This window comes from Triticum dicoccoides, chromosome 3B (assembly GCF_002162155.2).
Source record: "Triticum dicoccoides isolate Atlit2015 ecotype Zavitan chromosome 3B, WEW_v2.0, whole genome shotgun sequence".
Lineage (NCBI taxonomy): Eukaryota > Viridiplantae > Streptophyta > Magnoliopsida > Poales > Poaceae > Triticum > Triticum dicoccoides.
In genome coordinates this window covers 651,329,147-651,348,417 of record NC_041385.1, presented here as the reverse complement: position 1 = coordinate 651,348,417, position 19,271 = coordinate 651,329,147, and the positions used below count along the sequence as shown (strand labels likewise).

The 19,271-nt window shown below is 51.1% G+C and overlaps 1 protein-coding gene across 1 annotated transcript in view; it reads left to right on the top strand.

Annotated features, from left to right (window-relative positions):
* Positions 1 to 5,200: 5,200 nt before the first annotated feature.
* Positions 5,201 to 19,271, top strand: part of LOC119279750 (60S ribosomal protein L36-2-like) — a 44,439-nt gene continuing 30,368 nt past the window's right edge. The window contains exon 1 of the mRNA XM_037560892.1: positions 5,201 to 5,272. Coding sequence (XP_037416789.1) covers positions 5,201 to 5,272 — 72 coding nt within the window. The remainder of the gene's footprint in view (positions 5,273 to 19,271) is intronic.

Here is a 19,271-nt window from a genome sequence, read left to right as displayed (position 1 = left end):
GCAATCCACCACACCACACACTGGAGTAGGGTATTACACCACAATGGTGGCATGAACCAGTATAAACCTCGTGTCTCTTGTGCTGTGATTTCGTTCAGTTAAAGCCTAGGGACCGCGACGAGGCAGAGAGAGTGAGATCCGATAGCGGGAAATCTTTGTGCGCACCCCAGTTTTCCAACCTTAAGGGTTTTGTCGGAACCCAACATCCGACATTTGGCGCTCCAGGTAGGGGTGCACCGGAGTTTTCCTTCCATCGGTCCGGGTCCCGTCGCTTCGTCGCATCCATGTCCGGTGATTCGATGACAAACAACAACCACCGGGCGGCCTGGCCATCTAGAGCCACGCCGCCCGCCCAAGAAGATCTCAACCACTCGCTCCAAGCGGCTCGCGCAGCGTAGAGCACCGCGGGGCGAGGGCGGTGCGGCCACACGCCGCCCTCTCTTACTCCGCGGCAGGTCCGAGAAGCTGCAAGGTCCTCAAACCATGCCGCTGCAGTCCCAGCAGGAACAGGCAAACACGAGAGCTGCACTCACAGTGGCACAGGAGCTGTTGCGGTGCAGGTTAATGGAGAGCGGCCAGGATGCATTGCTGGAACATGTTGCCGAGCTCCTGGACGTCACGGCCTCGGGGGTCGCCGCCCTTCTGCTTCCAACTTCCACCCTGGGCCCGGGCCGGATCGCACGGCGGGCTTCTCTGCACCCGCGTGCCCCCAAGCGTGCCGCAAGGTTTCATCGATGCCAGTTCGACCATCAGCGTCGGGCGCCAGATTACGCCACCACCACCTCCGATGCATCACGGCATGCGTGTGGCCTATAGCCCGGGCGGGCCGCCGCTGCTCTACCATCCTCAAAACGGCGCGTGAGGCCAGGGGACGTGGAGCGTGGGGCACTATGGCGAGGTATTTGAGGCGGCGGCCTCGGAGCCTTACGTGCCCTGCATGATGGATCGAGAATATGCACCGGAGGACGACCCTGGCTCGTTCCTCGGACCAGGCTGGGAGGAAGAGACGCTAGAAGCTGAGCCTTTTCAGGAGCTTCAAGGGAGCCTCACCAACTGCGCCGATAGCAGCGGCTACCGGGTACCTCTAATTCCTCAAGAGCAAGCTTACGCTAACCATGGGTCTCAGGAGGTTCAGGTCACAGCAGCGGACGGCTGCCCAACTCGGCGACCTCCCTTCCACCAGAATGGGCGCATTGGGGGCTGCAGGAAAGGGGCAGGGAGCCAGGCCCCTCCATGCGGCGCACGGGGCAAGACATTCCCCGGAGGTAGGCCCTTTGTCGGGGAGGTGCTGCAAAGCCTACCCCCGACAGAGGACACGTGGTCGCCGAGGGCACCGTTGGCGTCCCTTTACCCCTGTTGGCGTCGTCCTGGTCTCTGGTCGCCGTTAATGGAGGTCTAGGGTGGCGCAAGGCGGGGCACTCGCCTGGCGATATGAAGCAAGGTCCAGTACCTGTGAAGAAGGCCCAGTGCCTATGAAGCTCGCCGCCCGTTACACTCTCACGTAATAATGAGTGGGGCTATACACGCCCCGGAGTCTCCGAAAGCTTCCCTCGGGCCTCAGGGACTCCCGCCCATGCCCAGTGGCAGCACTTAGCTCCGCGCTGGTGAGAAGACGTCAAAGACTAGACTAGGTGCCGGACACGGCCATTTGCTTTTGGATTCCCTTTCTATGGTTGTGCTTCCTTTGTTTCGGATTTAAATTGGAGTTGAATTTTCACTTGTGTGTGGGGAAGGTGACATTTCGCGTTCCCGTGTTTCTTGCGTTCTGGTTCCCGCCTTAATCTGGAGTTCACATCAGCTGCCTCCCCCTTGCGAGCACCTCGTGGGCGGGGTTGGGCGAAGAACACACACATTGCACATGTCGTACCACGGCCAGCGCTCGCTCTCGCGACGCTTCCTCGACCAGGTCGACAGGTCCCTCAGGAGACCCTTGGGGGCTCGCGACCTCACGAGCCAATTCAGGGCTTGTCCTAACTAAAGGTAAACCACAAGAGCATGCTCGCTGTAGGGCACGTAGGATTATGGGGGCGCATAATCATCACCAGTCCTAAAAGCATACAGATGGTAATCTTTTTACATGAGGGGCTTCACCCTCCCAAAATGCTCTCACAACCATTGGGGCTATGCCCAAGCTTTTGTGTGCAGGACAGGCAGCGGAGAAACACGGGATCAGTCAGACATGTCGCTCACCGCATCCTCCTGGTCACTTTCAGACGCATCACATGCACTGCTGTCGCCATCACTGGCATCACCATCACCAGCGCCACCATCACCACCGTCGACCACATCGCCTCCGTCTGCCGCGACTACCAGCCCGTCGTTGTCGGAGGCAAAGGACCTAACGAGAGCATCCACGTTGTCCTCCACCCACCGCATCAGGTCACCCCGTATGGCTTCGGGCACCCGAGCGATGACGGCGTCAAAATCAAAGGCGGTATTGTCATTCTGAAGATGGCTGTAGACGCGAGAAAATGCACGCCCGAGCAGGGTGCGGCTTCTCTCCTCAACAAGATGGTTAGCCCTCGCGGGGCCGTTCTCCAAGCGCGTCACCATGTTAGTGAAGAAGCAGAGATGGTTGGCGTAGTCGGTCACTTGGGGATGCGGGGCGTTCTTGTTGGATATGTTACCCAGAGCAACATTGGCCCTAATCCTGAGGTCCTGGAGCATAGGGTCGTGCATACACTCCAGCGTCCGCCGCTGGAGCACTTCTTCCCTGTTCTGCCGTGCGATGGACTCAGCATCGCCAACCCGATGTTGGAGAGGAAGCAGCTCGGCACGGGCCGAGGCCAGCTCGTCCTGTGCCGAGACCAGGGCGGCTGAGGCAGCCTCCGCACGCCGTTCGACTTCCGCTACCCTGGACCTGAGGGCAGCAGTCCTGCCCGCAACTTCGGCTTCAACCAGCTTCAGCTTCAGGTCAAAGACGTTTGCAAGGTCTACACGAGCCTCGGCCACGCGGTGATCGACCTCTCCCTGGATCCGGGACTCACGCGCACCCATGTCGTCTTCCGCTTGGGCAACCTGGTGCTCCCTCGTCTCCAACCGCTCAAGATCAAGATTGTGCACGGCGGCCTCCAGCGTCAGTGCTTCCTCGCGCTTCCGGATCTCCCCTTCCTCGACAAGCGTCCCCCTTAGCCATGCAAGAGCGGCTTGACGCAACTCCACTTGCTTCTCCAGAGAGGTGATCCAGGCTTGGAGCTCCCATGCGCGTTTCTCTGCGAGCTCACGATGACGATCTGCCTGCCGAGCCTCCTCCAAAGCTCGTGAGCAAGCTTCTTGTGAGGCTGCAAGGGACGCTTCAGCTTTCATGTTGTCAAGCTCGCGCTGGTGGCACGCGAGGTTGATGACCACCTTCGTCTTATGTCGCTCCTCGACCAGCCGCAGGGCCTCGACCTCGAGGCATGCATCAACATCCGCAAGTTCTCCACCAACCTAACCCATCGCATCCATCGTCTTCTAGAAGGACCCGAGGCGAACGGTGCTCCGTTTGCGCGCAAGCTTGAGCACGCGGCTGATGTCGTTCCCCATCACATGCGACGTCACTAGGGTATGAAGCGGATCGCCCCCTCTCTGCAGGGGGCTGGGGGCTGGCGCCCCCACGACCGCTGGCCAGGCCCCGTGAGGGACCGGGGCAGGCGTAGACTCGCGGCGTGAAGAGGAGCCTAGGATTGACGCCCACCATTGGCCATCAATGACCAAAGGAGGAGCCCTGGGTAGGCTGGTTGCGCTCCAGGCGAGGTCGTGAAGGAAAGGCGGCAAGGGCACAGGCTCAAGCACCTTGCAGGCAGGCTTGCTCCTCCGCTTGGCCCTGCATCAGGGGCGGCGTGCAGGCTTGGGGCGCTCAAGGCCAGCGATGAAGACGAGGCCTGAAGAGGATGCTTCTCAGGAGATCCCGGAAGCTCGGCAAGAGGGGCCCCGAAGAGCTACAGTCAGGAGAGGAAGCAACAATCAAGGAATTACAAAGTTGAGGTACTTACTCGTCCACGGCGAAGTACTTTCTATGCTTCAGCGGTCGGATGGTGCGACCACTGCAGCTAGAGGACTCTTTCCTCTTACGGAGGTCGGCGAAGTCCACGCGGAACCGGCCTAGGCGCTGGACATGAGGGCCAGCACGACGCATGATGGGAGAGACACCCAGGTGGTCGACCTCAGGAGCGCCAAGCTGGGAAGAGCATCTAGGCCCCGCCTCATGCTGGCCTATCGAGGCCTCAGGAGCTGCAGCCTCGGGAGCCCCAGGCTACATCTCCCCGACAACCGCCTCAGGGCGAGCCTCACAAGTGCCAGCAGATGATGCCTCGGGAACCCAAAGTGGCGCTGACACCTCGACACCTGTGCCTCCGGCCTCGAGCGATGCTTGCCTCCCCGCACCCACTCTCGGGGCAAGCTCGGTGGCGGCGGCAAGGAGGGGATCCACGACAACGGGACCCTCGCGATACCCAAAAAGGATGACCGGACGCAGCCCCCGTTCATCGAACGAAGGCATCTGCCTCGCGAACTCGGCCTTGTTCGAGCAGAGATACAAGAGGCCGCCCCCGTGCTGCAAGTTGCCCGGCGAGGGGTTGCTGGTCAAGACCTCAAGCACTGTCCTCAGTGCTTCTGGCGGGAGCCCCGACTCCTGAAGCCTCATGTGATCCTGGTCACTAGTCAGGGCCCACATCGGCCGGAAATGGTGCTCGAGAGGAGCAATGAGACACTAGAGGAACTCCTTCACCACCTGAGGCGCAGTCATGCCAAGGTCCCTCAGCCTCTTCAACTGGAGCCAGACGAAGGAGAGGCGGGAGCTCTCAAGCTTCTCGTAGCTCCAGCCGAATTTGGGAATGGCGGGCAATGACGGAGGCGAGAGCAGGGGGCTGAGCACCCCAACATCAACATACACCCAGCGCGTCCGGAACCCACTCGCGGATGACGGGAGAGCAAAATCAATCCCCGAGGCGACTGTTTCCGTCACAGCCTAGAAGCTCACGCACCCCGATCATTGCGAGGGATCGGTCAGATGCAGCGAGAAGAAATGGCACAAGAGGGCAACGGAAGGAGCAATGCCCATCATGGCCTCGCAAACAAAGGCGAAAATGGCAAGAAGGGCAATGGATTGGGGATCAAGATGCAGCATGTGCATCTGGTAATGGGAAAGCACTGCGTTGAAGAAGGCATAAAAGGGGGAACCAAGCCAGCCCACAAGGCATCAACGAAGAACCGAACCTCGATGACTGACATGTCAATGGAGGCGCAGGACGCGGGCCAAGCTACCGTCTTCCCGCACTCATTGAAGCTGGAGGCAAGCACCCGACAGACTTTGCCCATGGCCTCCAGATTGAGCACCTATGACAGGCCCACGGCGGGTTCGACCGACGGAGGTGGGTTGGCTGAGAGCAGAGGCTTCTTCCCATTCTTTGTGCTAGTCGGCGCCATGGCAATGGAGGGAGAAGAGTTCAAGTCATATTGAGAGCGGAAGCAGGAGCTCGAGGAGGAAGGAAGGATGGCAAGCACGCTGCCCGCGAGAAGGAAATAATTGCATAGTGCGTCGGGGCCGCCTAGCCAGGCGTATATTGAGGCGACATGGGGAAGCGGAGACGCCCACGTCCAATCAGTCGCCACACGTCAACCAAGGCCGTAGGCTTGGGGGCCCGCGGTGCTCCGCACTTGCCCTTTGGCTTCGCCACTAAGCCAAGTCCGAGCGCGCCTTGGGCCCGGGGGCTACTATCGGCGTTCTGGGAACGGGGGTCCCCAGACTTTCCTGCCTGTGGCCCGCAGCGTGGCTCCACTAGCAACCCAGTGAGGCCCGTCTTCATCAACCAAGCACTCAAGACCCTTGCGAGGGGCCAAGCCTCGCAGGGCGGACGACGCAAGGTCTCCTTAGGAGCAGCCTCATCAGGCAGGCTCGCAAGGGAGGCGAAGAGATCAAGGCAACGGGGTACCTCGCGAGGTTCCCATGACGCAAGCCATGATGACCAAGGCCAAGCAGGCGCCAGGCGGGCGCCAACGTGCACAGTGTACTAGTTTCTCCTTTGGTGCTAAGGGGGTAAGCATAGGCACGGTGTACCAAGGCATCAGGCAAAGGTTTCCATATCTGTGCAACAAGACCAGGACTAGCAGGACGGCAAGATGGAGGTCATCATGGAGCCCAAGACGGTGTCGCACCAGAGCCTTTGGTAGGCGAAGACCACCTTTAGTCAGAATAGCATGTAATAGCTGTCCCCTTTGAAAATGGCCGTTGTGGGATCCCTTCCCGTTTAATATTTGGGAAGAGGACCAGGGCCTCTATAAATAGGACTGGCCACCACCATAGAGGGGCATGGATCCATTCAGACCAGAACCACTCACCTAGCACAAGAACACCTCGCCTCAGAAGGCTGTTCTTCCCGTTGTACTATTCATCATCAGCCCAAGAGGGAATCCACCACACCACACACTGGAGTAGGGTATTACACCAGAATGGTGGCCTGAACCAGTATAAACCTCATGTCTCTTGTGCTGTGACTTTGTTTAGTTAAAGCCTAGGGATCACGACGAGGCAGAGAGAGTGAGATTCGATAGGGGGAAATTTTCATGCGCACTCCAGTGTTCGAACCTTAAGGGTTTTGCCGGAACCCGCCATCCGACAGCAGTATCTAAGGGAGTAACAACACGGTCTTCAGAAAATATTGTGCTACCAGTTGATGCAGATAGAACCACGATTGTACTTGCCCAAGAACCATCCCCACCACACATAACCCAGACTCTCGCAGATTCTACCCCTACCCAGTTGGACAGAGAACCATCTACACCCCTTCTAACCCCAACCCCGACAGATAGTAACCCATTTCCAGTTGGCACAACACCGTCTCCACCACAGAGCACCCAAACATGAGTAGTTAGTAAGGGAACTGCAGTGCCCAAAGCACAAGGACCACCACTTCGAATCCCAACTCAACGCTTAAAGGAGAAGAAGATTTGTTCTCAGGTCAGGTTCTGTAGCTATGATTCATACTCCTTTTCTCTTGCATCACTGTATTTACTCATACCAACTATTTTCAAATTTGAAGGATGGTATTGAAACTCCAATGGTGCAACAGGTATGTTTTAAACATGTTTCTTTAACTGGTTTGTTGTTCTAACTTTCTCTATGTTGATTTCAGTTTCAATTGAATAAACATTTATGTTCTCATATCATGCACATTACAAGTGTTGTTATTGCTCTATAGTTCCCACACTTATATTCTATCTATTCTGCTTTGTCTTGAACAAATATTATTTGAACTGTGTCTCTATCTTGATTTGGCAACAAAAACTAGAATGATATAGACCAGAAAGTGACCATGGTACATAGATATATGTTTGTTTCATACTGTTATCATGTCCACTTTACTACTGAACTCATTTACCAAAACGAGTTTTATATACAACATGGTAAACCTGTGATGTGTTTGCTTGTTTCTCTTTTAGAGTGCGGACAAAATATTGCAGAACAGTACCCCATTATGCAATGGTAAAGGAAGTTATGCAGATAAGGTTCAAGATAGTGAGACATCCCTATCTGTCTCCAAGAAAGTTGATAAAAACTATCTTGACGACAGTGAGAGAACCCAAAAGTCCTGCCTTGATGTAGTGTTCGAGTTACTGGCCACTACTGCTGGCACAAGCTCTTCAAACTCGCTGCCTGAATCAGTTCGTCTTCTTGAGTCTCAAATTCAAGTTGAAAGACATCGATCAGATGTAATGCGACAGGAAGCTGAAGGACTGAGGAAGTCCCTGCAGAATTCAGATGCATACTTTTTGGTGCAACAGCAAGCTCTGGAGGATTTAAGCGCCAAACAAGAGAAAGTTAATAAGCTTGCTAAGCATCTTGCTAGCATTATGGGTACCCAGGATATTATTTCTTGAGATCTTCTGAAGTGGTTTCAGTTCTGGACTTGTTTTGCTGCGGCGTTTATTTGCACTGGTCGCCAACTTTGACAACCAGTGTATATGATATGCTGCTTTGTTCCCTATATTTGCACTAGTGGCAAACTTTGATGCCGAGTGGATGTATATGTGTAATAGCCATGATAGCCTAGCGTAAGTTGCTTGCTTATTTATTTCCTTGTTGTCTTGTTTATTTGTTTTCTTGTAGTGAGTGCAGTTCTTTTTCCGCGGTTTGCTAGTGGACGCAATAACCTATTTTTTAAAACTAGTCCACAATAACCATGGGCCACATATTTACTGTAGTGACACTGGCCTCCTACGGGCCATAGAAACAATGGGCCTTCTATGGGCCGTAAAAGCTATGGGCCTCCTACGGGTCGTAGAAACAATGAGCCTTCTACGGGCCGTAGACACAATAGGCCTTCTTCGGGCCGTACACACAATGGGCCTTCTATGGGCTGTATCATCAATGGGCCTTCTACGGGTCGTATGATCGATTGGCCAAACATTGGCCAATAACATACCGCATTATGGCCATAAACGGGCTAGAGTTGGAATCGTCCGTTCATGGGCCTACCATAACGGGCCTTCATTAGTCAGTCATATTTGATGACGCTATGAAAAGGGCCCAACATAATAATGGGCCACAAACGGGCCGACTGTAACCACGGGCTGAATTTGGCCCACAAGCAAAAAATTCCAGTAGCGGGCCGTAAGTAACCGAATGCTTGAAATGAGCCCAAGAATAAATGGGCCCTGGGAAGGTCGAAAGATAACGTGGGCTGGAAACGGCCCAACGGAATAATGGGCTGTTAATGGGTATAAAGTGATACACTATTCATTACGCACCAGTTTCACCACGGGCAGTTAATGGGCCAAGAGTTACAAAGGCCTTATATGGGCCGAAATATGTCATGGGCCATACATGGGCCGGAAGATAAAACGGGCTAGAATCATATTGGACGGCCCAGATGACACTACTGGGCCTAATTCGGATAGGTCATAACGGGCCCTGGGTTAGCGGGCTGTAAATGGGTTATATGCGGACGGACCGTTAACAGGCTTTCCGTGGGCCAGCCCGCCACCTTTTCACCAAGTCAAACGGGCCGGCCTTTTCACAGGAATGGGCCTCTGTTGGGCCATGCCATGTGTCGACTTATCATAGGCGCCTTCAGTCCAATGAGTGGATGACATTTGTCCCAATGGTGAGCCAACACGTGTTTCCTCCAGCCAATGATGATTTTACACGTGGAAAATCCCCATTGGTCGGGGTTGTTAACAGGTTATCAGATCAAAAACTGGACCCGATAGCTTAATGGCATTCCGTTACGGTGGATGCCACGTGTCCATCACCCTTGAAGAAAGCACTTCTATGACGCATGATTTATCGTCATGGAAGTGGACACTTCTATGATGATAATTTTGGTAATGTCATGGAACACTTCTATGACAGCACATGTATGACTATCTTGATTCTATTATAAAATCGTCATGGATGTACATGCATGACAGAAAACGCGACCTACTGTGACAAACACGTATCATCACGGAAGTGTATTTTTTGTAGTGTCGCCTGCCGTACAATGCCATCCTAGGGTACCCGGCATTGGCCAAGTTCATGGAAGCCACTCACCATGGCTACAACGTCCTCAAGATGCCAGGAAGCAACAGTGTCATCACCGTTGCATGCTAGGAAAAGGACGCGGTGTGCTCCCTCGAGCGTGCCTACCAGGCTGCAGCAGTCGAGAACCCTGAGGATGAGGGTGGCGTCCTCCCTCCTGAGGTCGCCCCAAGACAAAGAAGATGCAGCTGGGTCAAGGAACCTGCGAGGAAGCGTCGCCCTAGGACGCCGAGCTGAGCCTCGCGTCCCCGAACGGGGTGCCTTCACCTATCCCATAGGAAAGCACGCCTGGCGCCCATCTCAGGTTGGGTTCGGGGGCTCTCCTCGGGAGGGCCTCAGACCTAGCCAGAGTCATGAGGGAGGTTATCGGGCACCATGTGGAGGCGCGCTTCAATGCTTCCTTCCCAGGAGAAGGCGTCAGGAGGAAGGCGCCATGCGTTCAGGAGTTCATCACCAAGGCAATCGAGGAGATTCAATTGGCAAGGGTTCTGCAAGGCGATCGCCGCCTACCGCGAGGCGCGGCTCACTACCCTAGTGAGGGTAGAGAGTTCCGTGCCTGCATTGACATCCCAGAGCTCAATAGAGCCGCATCTCGGTAGCTCTTATGGTCGTCTCGTGTCGGCCGGTGCGAGGGTCCACCCGACATCTACGTTTGCATGCCTTTCGGCCTACCAGGCATAGCTGTGGCATTCCAGCGCTGCACAAGGGATGCCTTGGCGGCTCGCGAGGCTAGGCACCAGGCGACCCAGGCAGAGATGGAAGCGCATCTTCAGGAGCCTCTCAGCCACCCTGGGCCTCTCGAGGCTCGGGGCTAGGGCGGCTCGTGAGGAACGACTCCAGCAGTGCGCGTCTTCTGCCACCCCGACATCTCTTCAGCGACGGTACCAGGTGACATCTCTCTAGTTCTTTCAATTTGGGGGCACCCCACGGGCTGCATCATCCCAAGACGCATGGGTCCGTCCCTGCGGCATGTATCCCTTTTGCATCTATCAGAGCTAGTTTACCTTCCTTTGCAAGCTACCATAAGATTATCGACTGCCTGACAGGCGGTTCATCGCCAAGAACGTCTTGCGCCCTTGCGAGCCCTCCTGCGACCGCCTCATGATTAAGGACTCGCACGACGTCTGTGATCGAGTCCATCCCTGCAGCATTGCTAAACCCAAGAGGCTGATCTTTGGCTCACGGGCCAGCCCTCGTGTACGTCACCTCCCATGGCCCTTGGTGCCTTGTTCTCGCATGAGCTAATCGTGGGGCGATGAGTGAGGGCGCGCAACCAGGTGCCCCCGTTGTCGCTGTCAAAACCGGCGGATCTCGGGTAGGGGGTCCCGAACTGTGCGCCTAAGGCTAATGGTAACAGGAAGCGGGGGACACGATGTTTACCCAGGTTCGGGCCCTCTCTATGGAGGCAATACCCTACTTCCTGCTTGATTGTTCTTGATGATATGAGTATTACAAGAGTTGATCTACCACGAGATCGTAGAGGCTAACCCTAGAAGCTAGCCTATGATTATGATTGTCCTTTTCCTACGGACTAAACCCTCCGGTTTATATAGACGCCGGAGGGGGCTAGGGTTACACAGAGTTGGTTACAGAGAAGGAAATCTACATAGCTGAATCGCCAAGCTTGCCTTACACGCAAAGGAGAGTCCCACCCGGACACGTGACCAAGTCTTCTATCTTGTATCTTCATAGTCCAATAGTCCGGCTGTCCGAGGACCCCCTAATCCAGGACTCCATTAGTAGCCCCTGAACCAGGATTCAATGACGATTGAGTCTGGCGTGCAGATTGTCTTCGGCATTGCAAGGCGTGTTCCTTCTCTGAATACTCCAAAGTAGATCTTGAACAGAAGAATCGTGTCCGAATCTGAAAAACAAATTCCACATACCACCGTGGAGAGTATAATATTTCACGAATTTAATCTGCTGACAGTTTCTTCATAGCGTGACATCACACTGCGGCCCGGTTATTATTTGAACCGTTTTACCAACCTGCTACTACACGTTTCGCGAGGCGGCTTTATTGGTACGTCTTGTCGAAGCAGAGATCATATCCCCTTATCACAGGATTCTCATTAATACGGGCGTGGGTAACCCAACCGTGCCATTAGCACGACGCTTGGGGAATAAGCGAGTTTTAGGGCATGTGGGGGAGGCGCATGATCTGCCTCTATAAAGGGATAAGGGTTTCCCTCTCTCACCCACGCCCTCTCCTTCATCTGCTCATCCATTCTCGAGCTCCAATGCCCAAGCCTTCGCCTTCTTCGCCCGCAAGAGCATTCCGAAAATGTCTGGATCCGAAGCTGGAGGCAAGTGGATGGCCTCCACTGTCCGGGAGAAGGATATTAAGAAGATTCAGGAGGCCGGGTATCTGGCCAAGAAGATTGGGCACCGTCTCCCGACGGCGGGACAAATCGTCCCTACCCTGGAACCCCACGAGAGGGTCGTATTCCTCCCTCACTGTGTCCGCGGGTTGGGGTTTACCCTCCACCCATTCGTTCGCGGCATCATGTATTACTATGGGATCGATTTCCATGATCTATCCCCCAATTCCTTCCTCAACATCTCGATGTTCATCGTCGCGTCCGAGGCCTTCCTCCGCATCTCTCCACACTTCGGGTTGTGGCTGAAGATTTTCAATGTGAAGCTCAAGGTGGTGGGCGGCGAGCACGCCGAGTGCGGAGGTGCCATGGCGAGCAAGATGCCCAACGTCGCATGTCCATCAGGTACATTTAATGATTCGGTCAAGGGGTGGCAGCAACAATGGTTCTATGTCACTGAGCCATGCGGCGCCAAATGGGCCGCGACTCTCAAGATTCCAATCCGGAGCCCCATTGCGGCTTACGTACTGGCCCGAGAAGTGCCTGGACTGGTCTTCGTCAGACGAACTGGCAACGCTCAAGGCGCGCGTCAAGAGCATGGGAGACAAGAACATCCAACTTGTTGACGTAGTCCAAGTGATGTTGGTTCGCCAGATTCTCCCATGCCAACGCAAGGCCTGCAATTGATGGGAATTCAACCCCGCCAAGCACCAGACCCTGACGGAGCTCTTCGGCACAACACACAAAGATTTCTGGAAGGTGATCTTCAAGCCCGGCAAATCGTGGCCCAACTCGGCCGAGGACCATGGGTACAAACTGCCCCATCCCGCAAGTTTGGTATGTTTCCAGATACTGGCAAAACGCACGCTTCAGCTGCGTACACCACAAAAAAATACACTTCCGTGATGATACGAGTTTGTCATAGTAGGTCGCGTTTTTTGTCATGCATGTACATCCATGACGATTTTATGACAGAATCAATATATTCATACCTGTGCTGTCGTAGAAGTGTTCCATAACATTACCAAAATTATCATCACAGAAGTGTCCACTTCCATGACAATAAATCGCGCATCATAGAAGTGCTTTCATCAAGGGTGACCGACACATGGCATCCACCGTAACGGAACGCAGTTAAGCTATCGGGTCCGGTTTTGGATCCGATAACCCGTTAATAGCCCCGACAAATGGGGATTTTCCACGTGTAAAATCATCATTGGCTGGAGCAAACACGTGTCGGCTCACCATTGGGACAGATGTCATCCACTAATTGGACCGAAGGCGCCTATGATACGTTGACACGTGGCACGGCCCAACAGAGGCCCATTCCTGTGAAAAGGCTGGCCCGTTTGACATGGTCAAAAGGTGGCGGTCCGGCCCACAGAAAGCCTGTTAACGTCCTGTTCGCATATAGCCCATTTACAGCCTGCTAACCCAGGGCCGGTTACGACCTCTCTGAATTAGGCCCGTTACGACCGTTTGACATGGTCCAATATGATTCCAGCCTATTTGAACTTCCGACCCATGTGTGTCCCATGACTTCTTTCGGCCCATATGAGGCCCTTTGTAACTCTTGGCCCATTTACGGCCTGTTGTGAAACTGGCCCGTATTGAATAGTGTATCACTTTATACCCATTAACGCCCGTTATTCCATTGGGCCGTTTCCAGCCCAAGTTATCTTTCGGCCTTCTCAGGGCCCATTGGTTCTTGGGCTCATTTGCAGCATTCGGTTACATATGGCCCGTTACTGTCATTTTCTGCTTGTGGGCCAAATTCAGCCCATCGTTGCAGTCGGCCTGTTTGTGGACCGTTAATACGTAGGGCCGTTTTCATGTTAAAAAACCCGTTGGGCTATTTTCATAGAGTTATCACATATGGCCTATTAGCGGCCCGTTATGGTCCACGATCAGTACGACCATGATTGGAAAAATGACGATACGCCCCATAGAAGGCCCATGGATCCTACGGCCCGTATGAGGCCCATGGATCGTACGACCCATAGAAGGCCAGTGGATCACATGGCCCGTAGAAGGCCCATGGACCCTACGGCCCATAGAAAGCCCATGAATCCTAAGGCCCGTAGAAGGCCCATGAATCCTAAGGCCCGTATAGAAGGCCAATGGATCCTACGGCCGGAAGAAGGCCCATGGAACATACGGCCTGCAGGAGGCCCATGGTTACAACAGTCCGTGTGTTGCCATGATTATTTTGGCCTAGTTACCAAAAATAGGCTATTGTGGCCACTAGAAAAACATAGAAAAAGAACTGCAGTGACTACAAGGAAATAACTAAACAAGACAATAAGGAAATAAATGAGGAAGAAATTAACGCTGGCCTATTACCGCTATTACACATATTACATCCACTGGGCATCAAAGTTCGCCACCAGTGCAAATATAGGGAACAAAGCAGCATGTTACAGACAATGGCCGTCAAAATTGGCCACGAGTGCAAATAAACGCGACAGCAAAACAAGAGGATAACTGAAACAACTTCAGAAGAGCTCAAGAAATGTTATCCTAGGTATCCACCATGCTGGCAATAAGCTTAGCAAGCTTATTAGCTTTGTCCTGTTTGGCGCTAAAATCCTCCAACGCTGGCTGTTGCACCAGAAAATATGCATCCGAATGCTCCAGGGACTTCCGCAGTCCTTCCGCTTCTTGTCGCAGCATAGCTGATCGATGTCTTTCATCTTGTTGTTGAGACTCAAGAAACCGAACTGATTCAGACAGTGAGTTTGAATAGCTTGTGCAAGCGGTAGTGGCCAGTAACTCGAACACTAACCCAAGACAGGACTTTGGGGTTGTCTCGCTGTCTTCAAGATAGTCTTCCTTAGCTGTTTTATCAGCTTTGTTGGAGACCAACAAGGATGTGTCACTATCCTGAACCTTATCTGCATTACTTCCTTTACCATTGATTAATAAGGTACTCTTCTCCAATATTCTGTCAGCATTCTAAAAGAAGACACAAGCAGACACATAAAAAGTTTAGCATGTACTAGTATATGAAACTCATTTCGGTGAACCAGTTCATTAGTAAGGTGGACATGATTAAACTACTTGGTCTTCTATTGCCAAGTACTAGTACATGATAAAAGCATCAAACAAACATATATCTATGTACTATGGTCACTGCATTGTCTTGCCAAATCAAAATAGAGACACGGTTCAAATCATATCAGTTCAAGACAAAGCAGCAGTGAAAGAATACAAAGCATGGGAAACTACACGGAAGAACAAGATTTCAGATGGGTACCACGGGTCTACATGTACAACAACACTATTGGCTCTGTTGTGATGCTAGTAATTTGCATGATATGAAAGTCAACTGTATACACAATTGAAATTGAAATCAACAGAGCTATTGATAAGAGCAAACCTGTTAAAGAAACATCCGTGAACATACCTGCTGTGCCATTGGAGTTTCGATTGGATCCTTCAATTTAAAAATAAGTTTGTATGAGTAAATACAATGATACAAGAGCAAATCAATCCTAGTTAAAAAAGGCGCGCCTAAGCGAGCGCTTAAGCGCGCCTAGGCTATAGGCGTTGGCAAAACGCATTGCGCATAACTATGCTTAATCTGTGCATAACTGTGCATAAGCATGCGCTTTGGTTAGTAAAGCACAAGGCGGTGGCAAAATGCACAATTAACGCCTAGCGCTTTTTTGAACTATGATAGCAATGGAATCTTAAATTAGAACAATTGTTCTTCAGGTTTAGGCACTTGTTCTACATGAACAGAGTACAGTAAGACGCAAGAATATAATACTTAGAAATAGAATATGAGCTCATAGACCTTACCACATTTTTGGTTCGGGACCAGTACAGAATAAGGCGTTCCCAGTCATCGTCCAGTAAATGTGTCTCAGGAGAACGAAAGGGAATTTGATGAGTTTCTTTGCCGGTGAAGTACGTTTTCTTCAGGTAATTCCGATACTGCCACCAAGCATTCTTCAAGATAGCAGAGGTATTAGCACAGGTAACCTCATCCTGAGTTTCCAAATCGGTCCTTCTCTATAGAGAAAAATGGGAAAATTTGTTGTATTATAACCATCATGGAGGTAGGATGTATGGGACGAAGCAAAGTAATTGCCATGAATAACATTACTTACACATAACTCCTGGACAAACACCTGCAACTGGCATTTTCCTTCATCTTCAGTATAATATTTCCAAGATGGGAAGATACGCACATACGATTTAACAACATCAAATGCGATAGATGCTAAACTACGACTAGCTGGTTGTGCTTCCTACATAGGGATAGGCGTACTAACTTGTGGAGTTGGGGTGCCGTGCCCTTTGGGCACTGGAGCTGCCTTACTAGCTGCTCTTGTTTGGGAGCTCTGTGGTGTAGAAGGTACTGTGTCAACAGGAACTGGGTTACTATCGGCTGGGGTTGGGGTTAGATTGGGTGAAGCTGGTTCTCTGCCCATCGCAGTAGGGGTACAATCTGCGAGAGTTTGGATTATGTGTGGTAGGGATGGTTCTTGTGCATGTACAATTGGGGTGCTATCTCAACCAAGAGGCATCACTGTTTTATTTGAAGACCGTTTTTTTAGTCTGCTAGATACTGGCATCACCCGCTCCAATTCAAATGGCTGATAAACAGGAAACATAGTTGAATGTATAGACATTGTATGAGAGACAGATGCAATAGATAGTGTGGGAAAAAGAGGACATGAAATAGTTGACATGTATATTGTTTAACTAAAACGGATAGCATGACATAATTTCGCATATATGATGTCTATCTAAACTGGATAGCATAGCATAACATAATTCAAAGATATGATGAATAACTAAACAGGATCGCATGACATAATTCACCTACATGTTATGTAAGTAATCAGGATCGCATCATTTAATTCACATATGTGATTTATATGCTAAACAGAGGGCATTCAATATGATGTCTGAACTAAAAACATGGTGTTGAGTATTGTGTATATGATGTCTAAACTATGCAATGCAAGACACCATATGCATGATATGAGCAGTATAACTGTGCCAAGTTAGAGCATACACCTCGGTGGGGGAATAGGACTGGTCATCTGTCTCTGAATCTATCTCCGAGGAGCTATCAGGACCCAACAAGAGATCCACTTTGACATGTAGCACTGTCTGCTCTGAAGGCCTTGTTTTCACTCCAGATTTTTCCATCTCCCACCCAAATGGCTGATTCACAAAAAGAGTAGTTTAGTGTACAAACATTGTCGACAAATGGAAATGTAATGAAGAAAAGGATGGGCAAGGTATCATTCAAATATATGATGCCTGGTTAAACAGGATGGCATTGCACATTTCGCATATATTATGGCTGGCTAAAAGACATGAGACTGCATAATTCCCATATATGATATAGAAACTAAACAGGTGGCATTACAGAACATGTCTAAACTAAGCAGATGACGTATATGATGCCAAAAGTAGGCACTGCAGGGCAAGATATGCATGATATGAATAACATCATCATGCCAAGGTAGAGCAAACACCTTGGGGGTAAATAGGAGTGGTCAGCGACGTCTGGATCCGCCTCAGAACAGATACCTTCCTCTGGATTACAATCTGGAGAGGGGTGGGGAGGGTTTGCCATTGAACCCACCATGGAGCGATGTCTGCATGATATTGTATTGCCGCGCAAAACTCTTCTCTTTTTCTCTACATGTTCAGCATGACTGTGTACAATATCTGACATGCATACGAAAAAAATATGGTGAGATTATGTTAGGAGAGCATGCGGAAATTTAGAGTGATGGTAACAACCACAGGATGGATCCAAAAATAATGATAGAAGGCTGATGATTGCTTTAATTTAATAAAAAGACAGATGGTGATTGCTTTACTATTTGTTTCCACCCAAGATGAACAACATAGGCATACCCTAGGTGAACCAGATACTAGACAGACATACTATTCATTGCTGCCTCGATATGTGCCCCACAACTAATTTAGAACTCAAGTTTGAACATTAATTTGGACCTGACTTGGGAGTCCAAGAGCTGAACAGGACGATAAAGTAGCAGGTAATTTTAAGTAATGCATAACATAAGCAGAAACAAAAGAGTGCAACCTCTCTTGTTGAACCGTGTCTTCCTCAGGTTCATCTGCTGAGTCGATGATGGTGATGCCGTTGCGGTGGGTGACGGCTGCAGGGAAGGAGATTTGAGGCGGCGAAAGACGGTCAGGGGTCGAGATGTCCGTTTTGGTGGATGCTTCTGTCGATGGAGCAGCTCAGCTGAGGTGGACGACGTCGCTGCAGGAGCAGGACAAACCACACAAAGTTCCCTTCGACACCTACCTGTCACTGAAGTAATTCTGTTAGGGCTCATTTGGCTTGCATGATTCTAAAAATGCAGGGATAGGAAAAACACCAGAATAGGATAAGAATGCACATGGTAAATAGAGCATTTGTAAACACAGGATTTTCGTCAAGTTGGGTGTTTGGTTTACAGGAATTGGAAGAGCAGAGGAATGCAAAGAAACATGGATAAAATAAAATGAAACCATATGAAAGCGTGTATAGTTAGAATGTTATTCTGCCACTAATGCACTTGGTCTTGTTTTCATGCATAGGATTTTGAAAAGTAGGTCCAGGTGGATGTTTTGCTTCATTCCTTTCAACAAAATGCATGAATAATTGAATAGTAGAGTGCAATTGGAAAATTACCTATTGCTATCTTTTTCTGGTGAACCTAAATAGCCCTAATGGAGTGACGTGAATGTATAGTAATAAGTGATGCAACAAGTGTACAACCTCTTTGCCGTAGCCGTGTAGACCTCGGCATCATTTGGTTGGTCGTTGAAGTAGTTGAGGCAGAGGTGGCTGTCAAAGGTGTGGAGGAAGATCTGAGGAATATGTAGACAGTGTCCAGGGCACTGCTCTGTTGTGATGGATCGTTCTGTCGTTGGAGCAGCTCCGGTGAGCTGTAAGACGTCAAGGCTGAAGCAGCACAAGACAAACATCGTCAATCTCAAGTGGGATTATAATAGCATCTCCAATAGATGATGTAAAATTTACATCATGAAAAACCACCTGACTACAACAAATGAGGTAAAAACTGTTAACTCTGAACTTAACTGTCGAAACTGAAATTTACTGTGGAATCTGAATGCTACTGTTGAAACTCAACGCAATGGTAGCAGAGAGGCACTTGACATGTAGTTTAGCGAGGGCCTGCAGTTCATATTCAACCTGCACCCTCCTGAGCCGCCAGCCACCACCGGCCGAACCGCTGGCCCCAGCGCCGCCTCGCCGCCCCAAAACAACTCCCCACCGCCGCCCCGACCAGCCCTCTAGACCCCCCACCCCCACCCTGAACCCTAAGATAGATAGTGGGGTACCTCTCCGGCGAGCCCCCGTCCCTGCTGCAGGTGGTTCTACCTTAACTCCGGTGAGCCCCCCCCCAACCCTTGAAAATCGACTGACATAAAAGTCAATTCAGTCGACT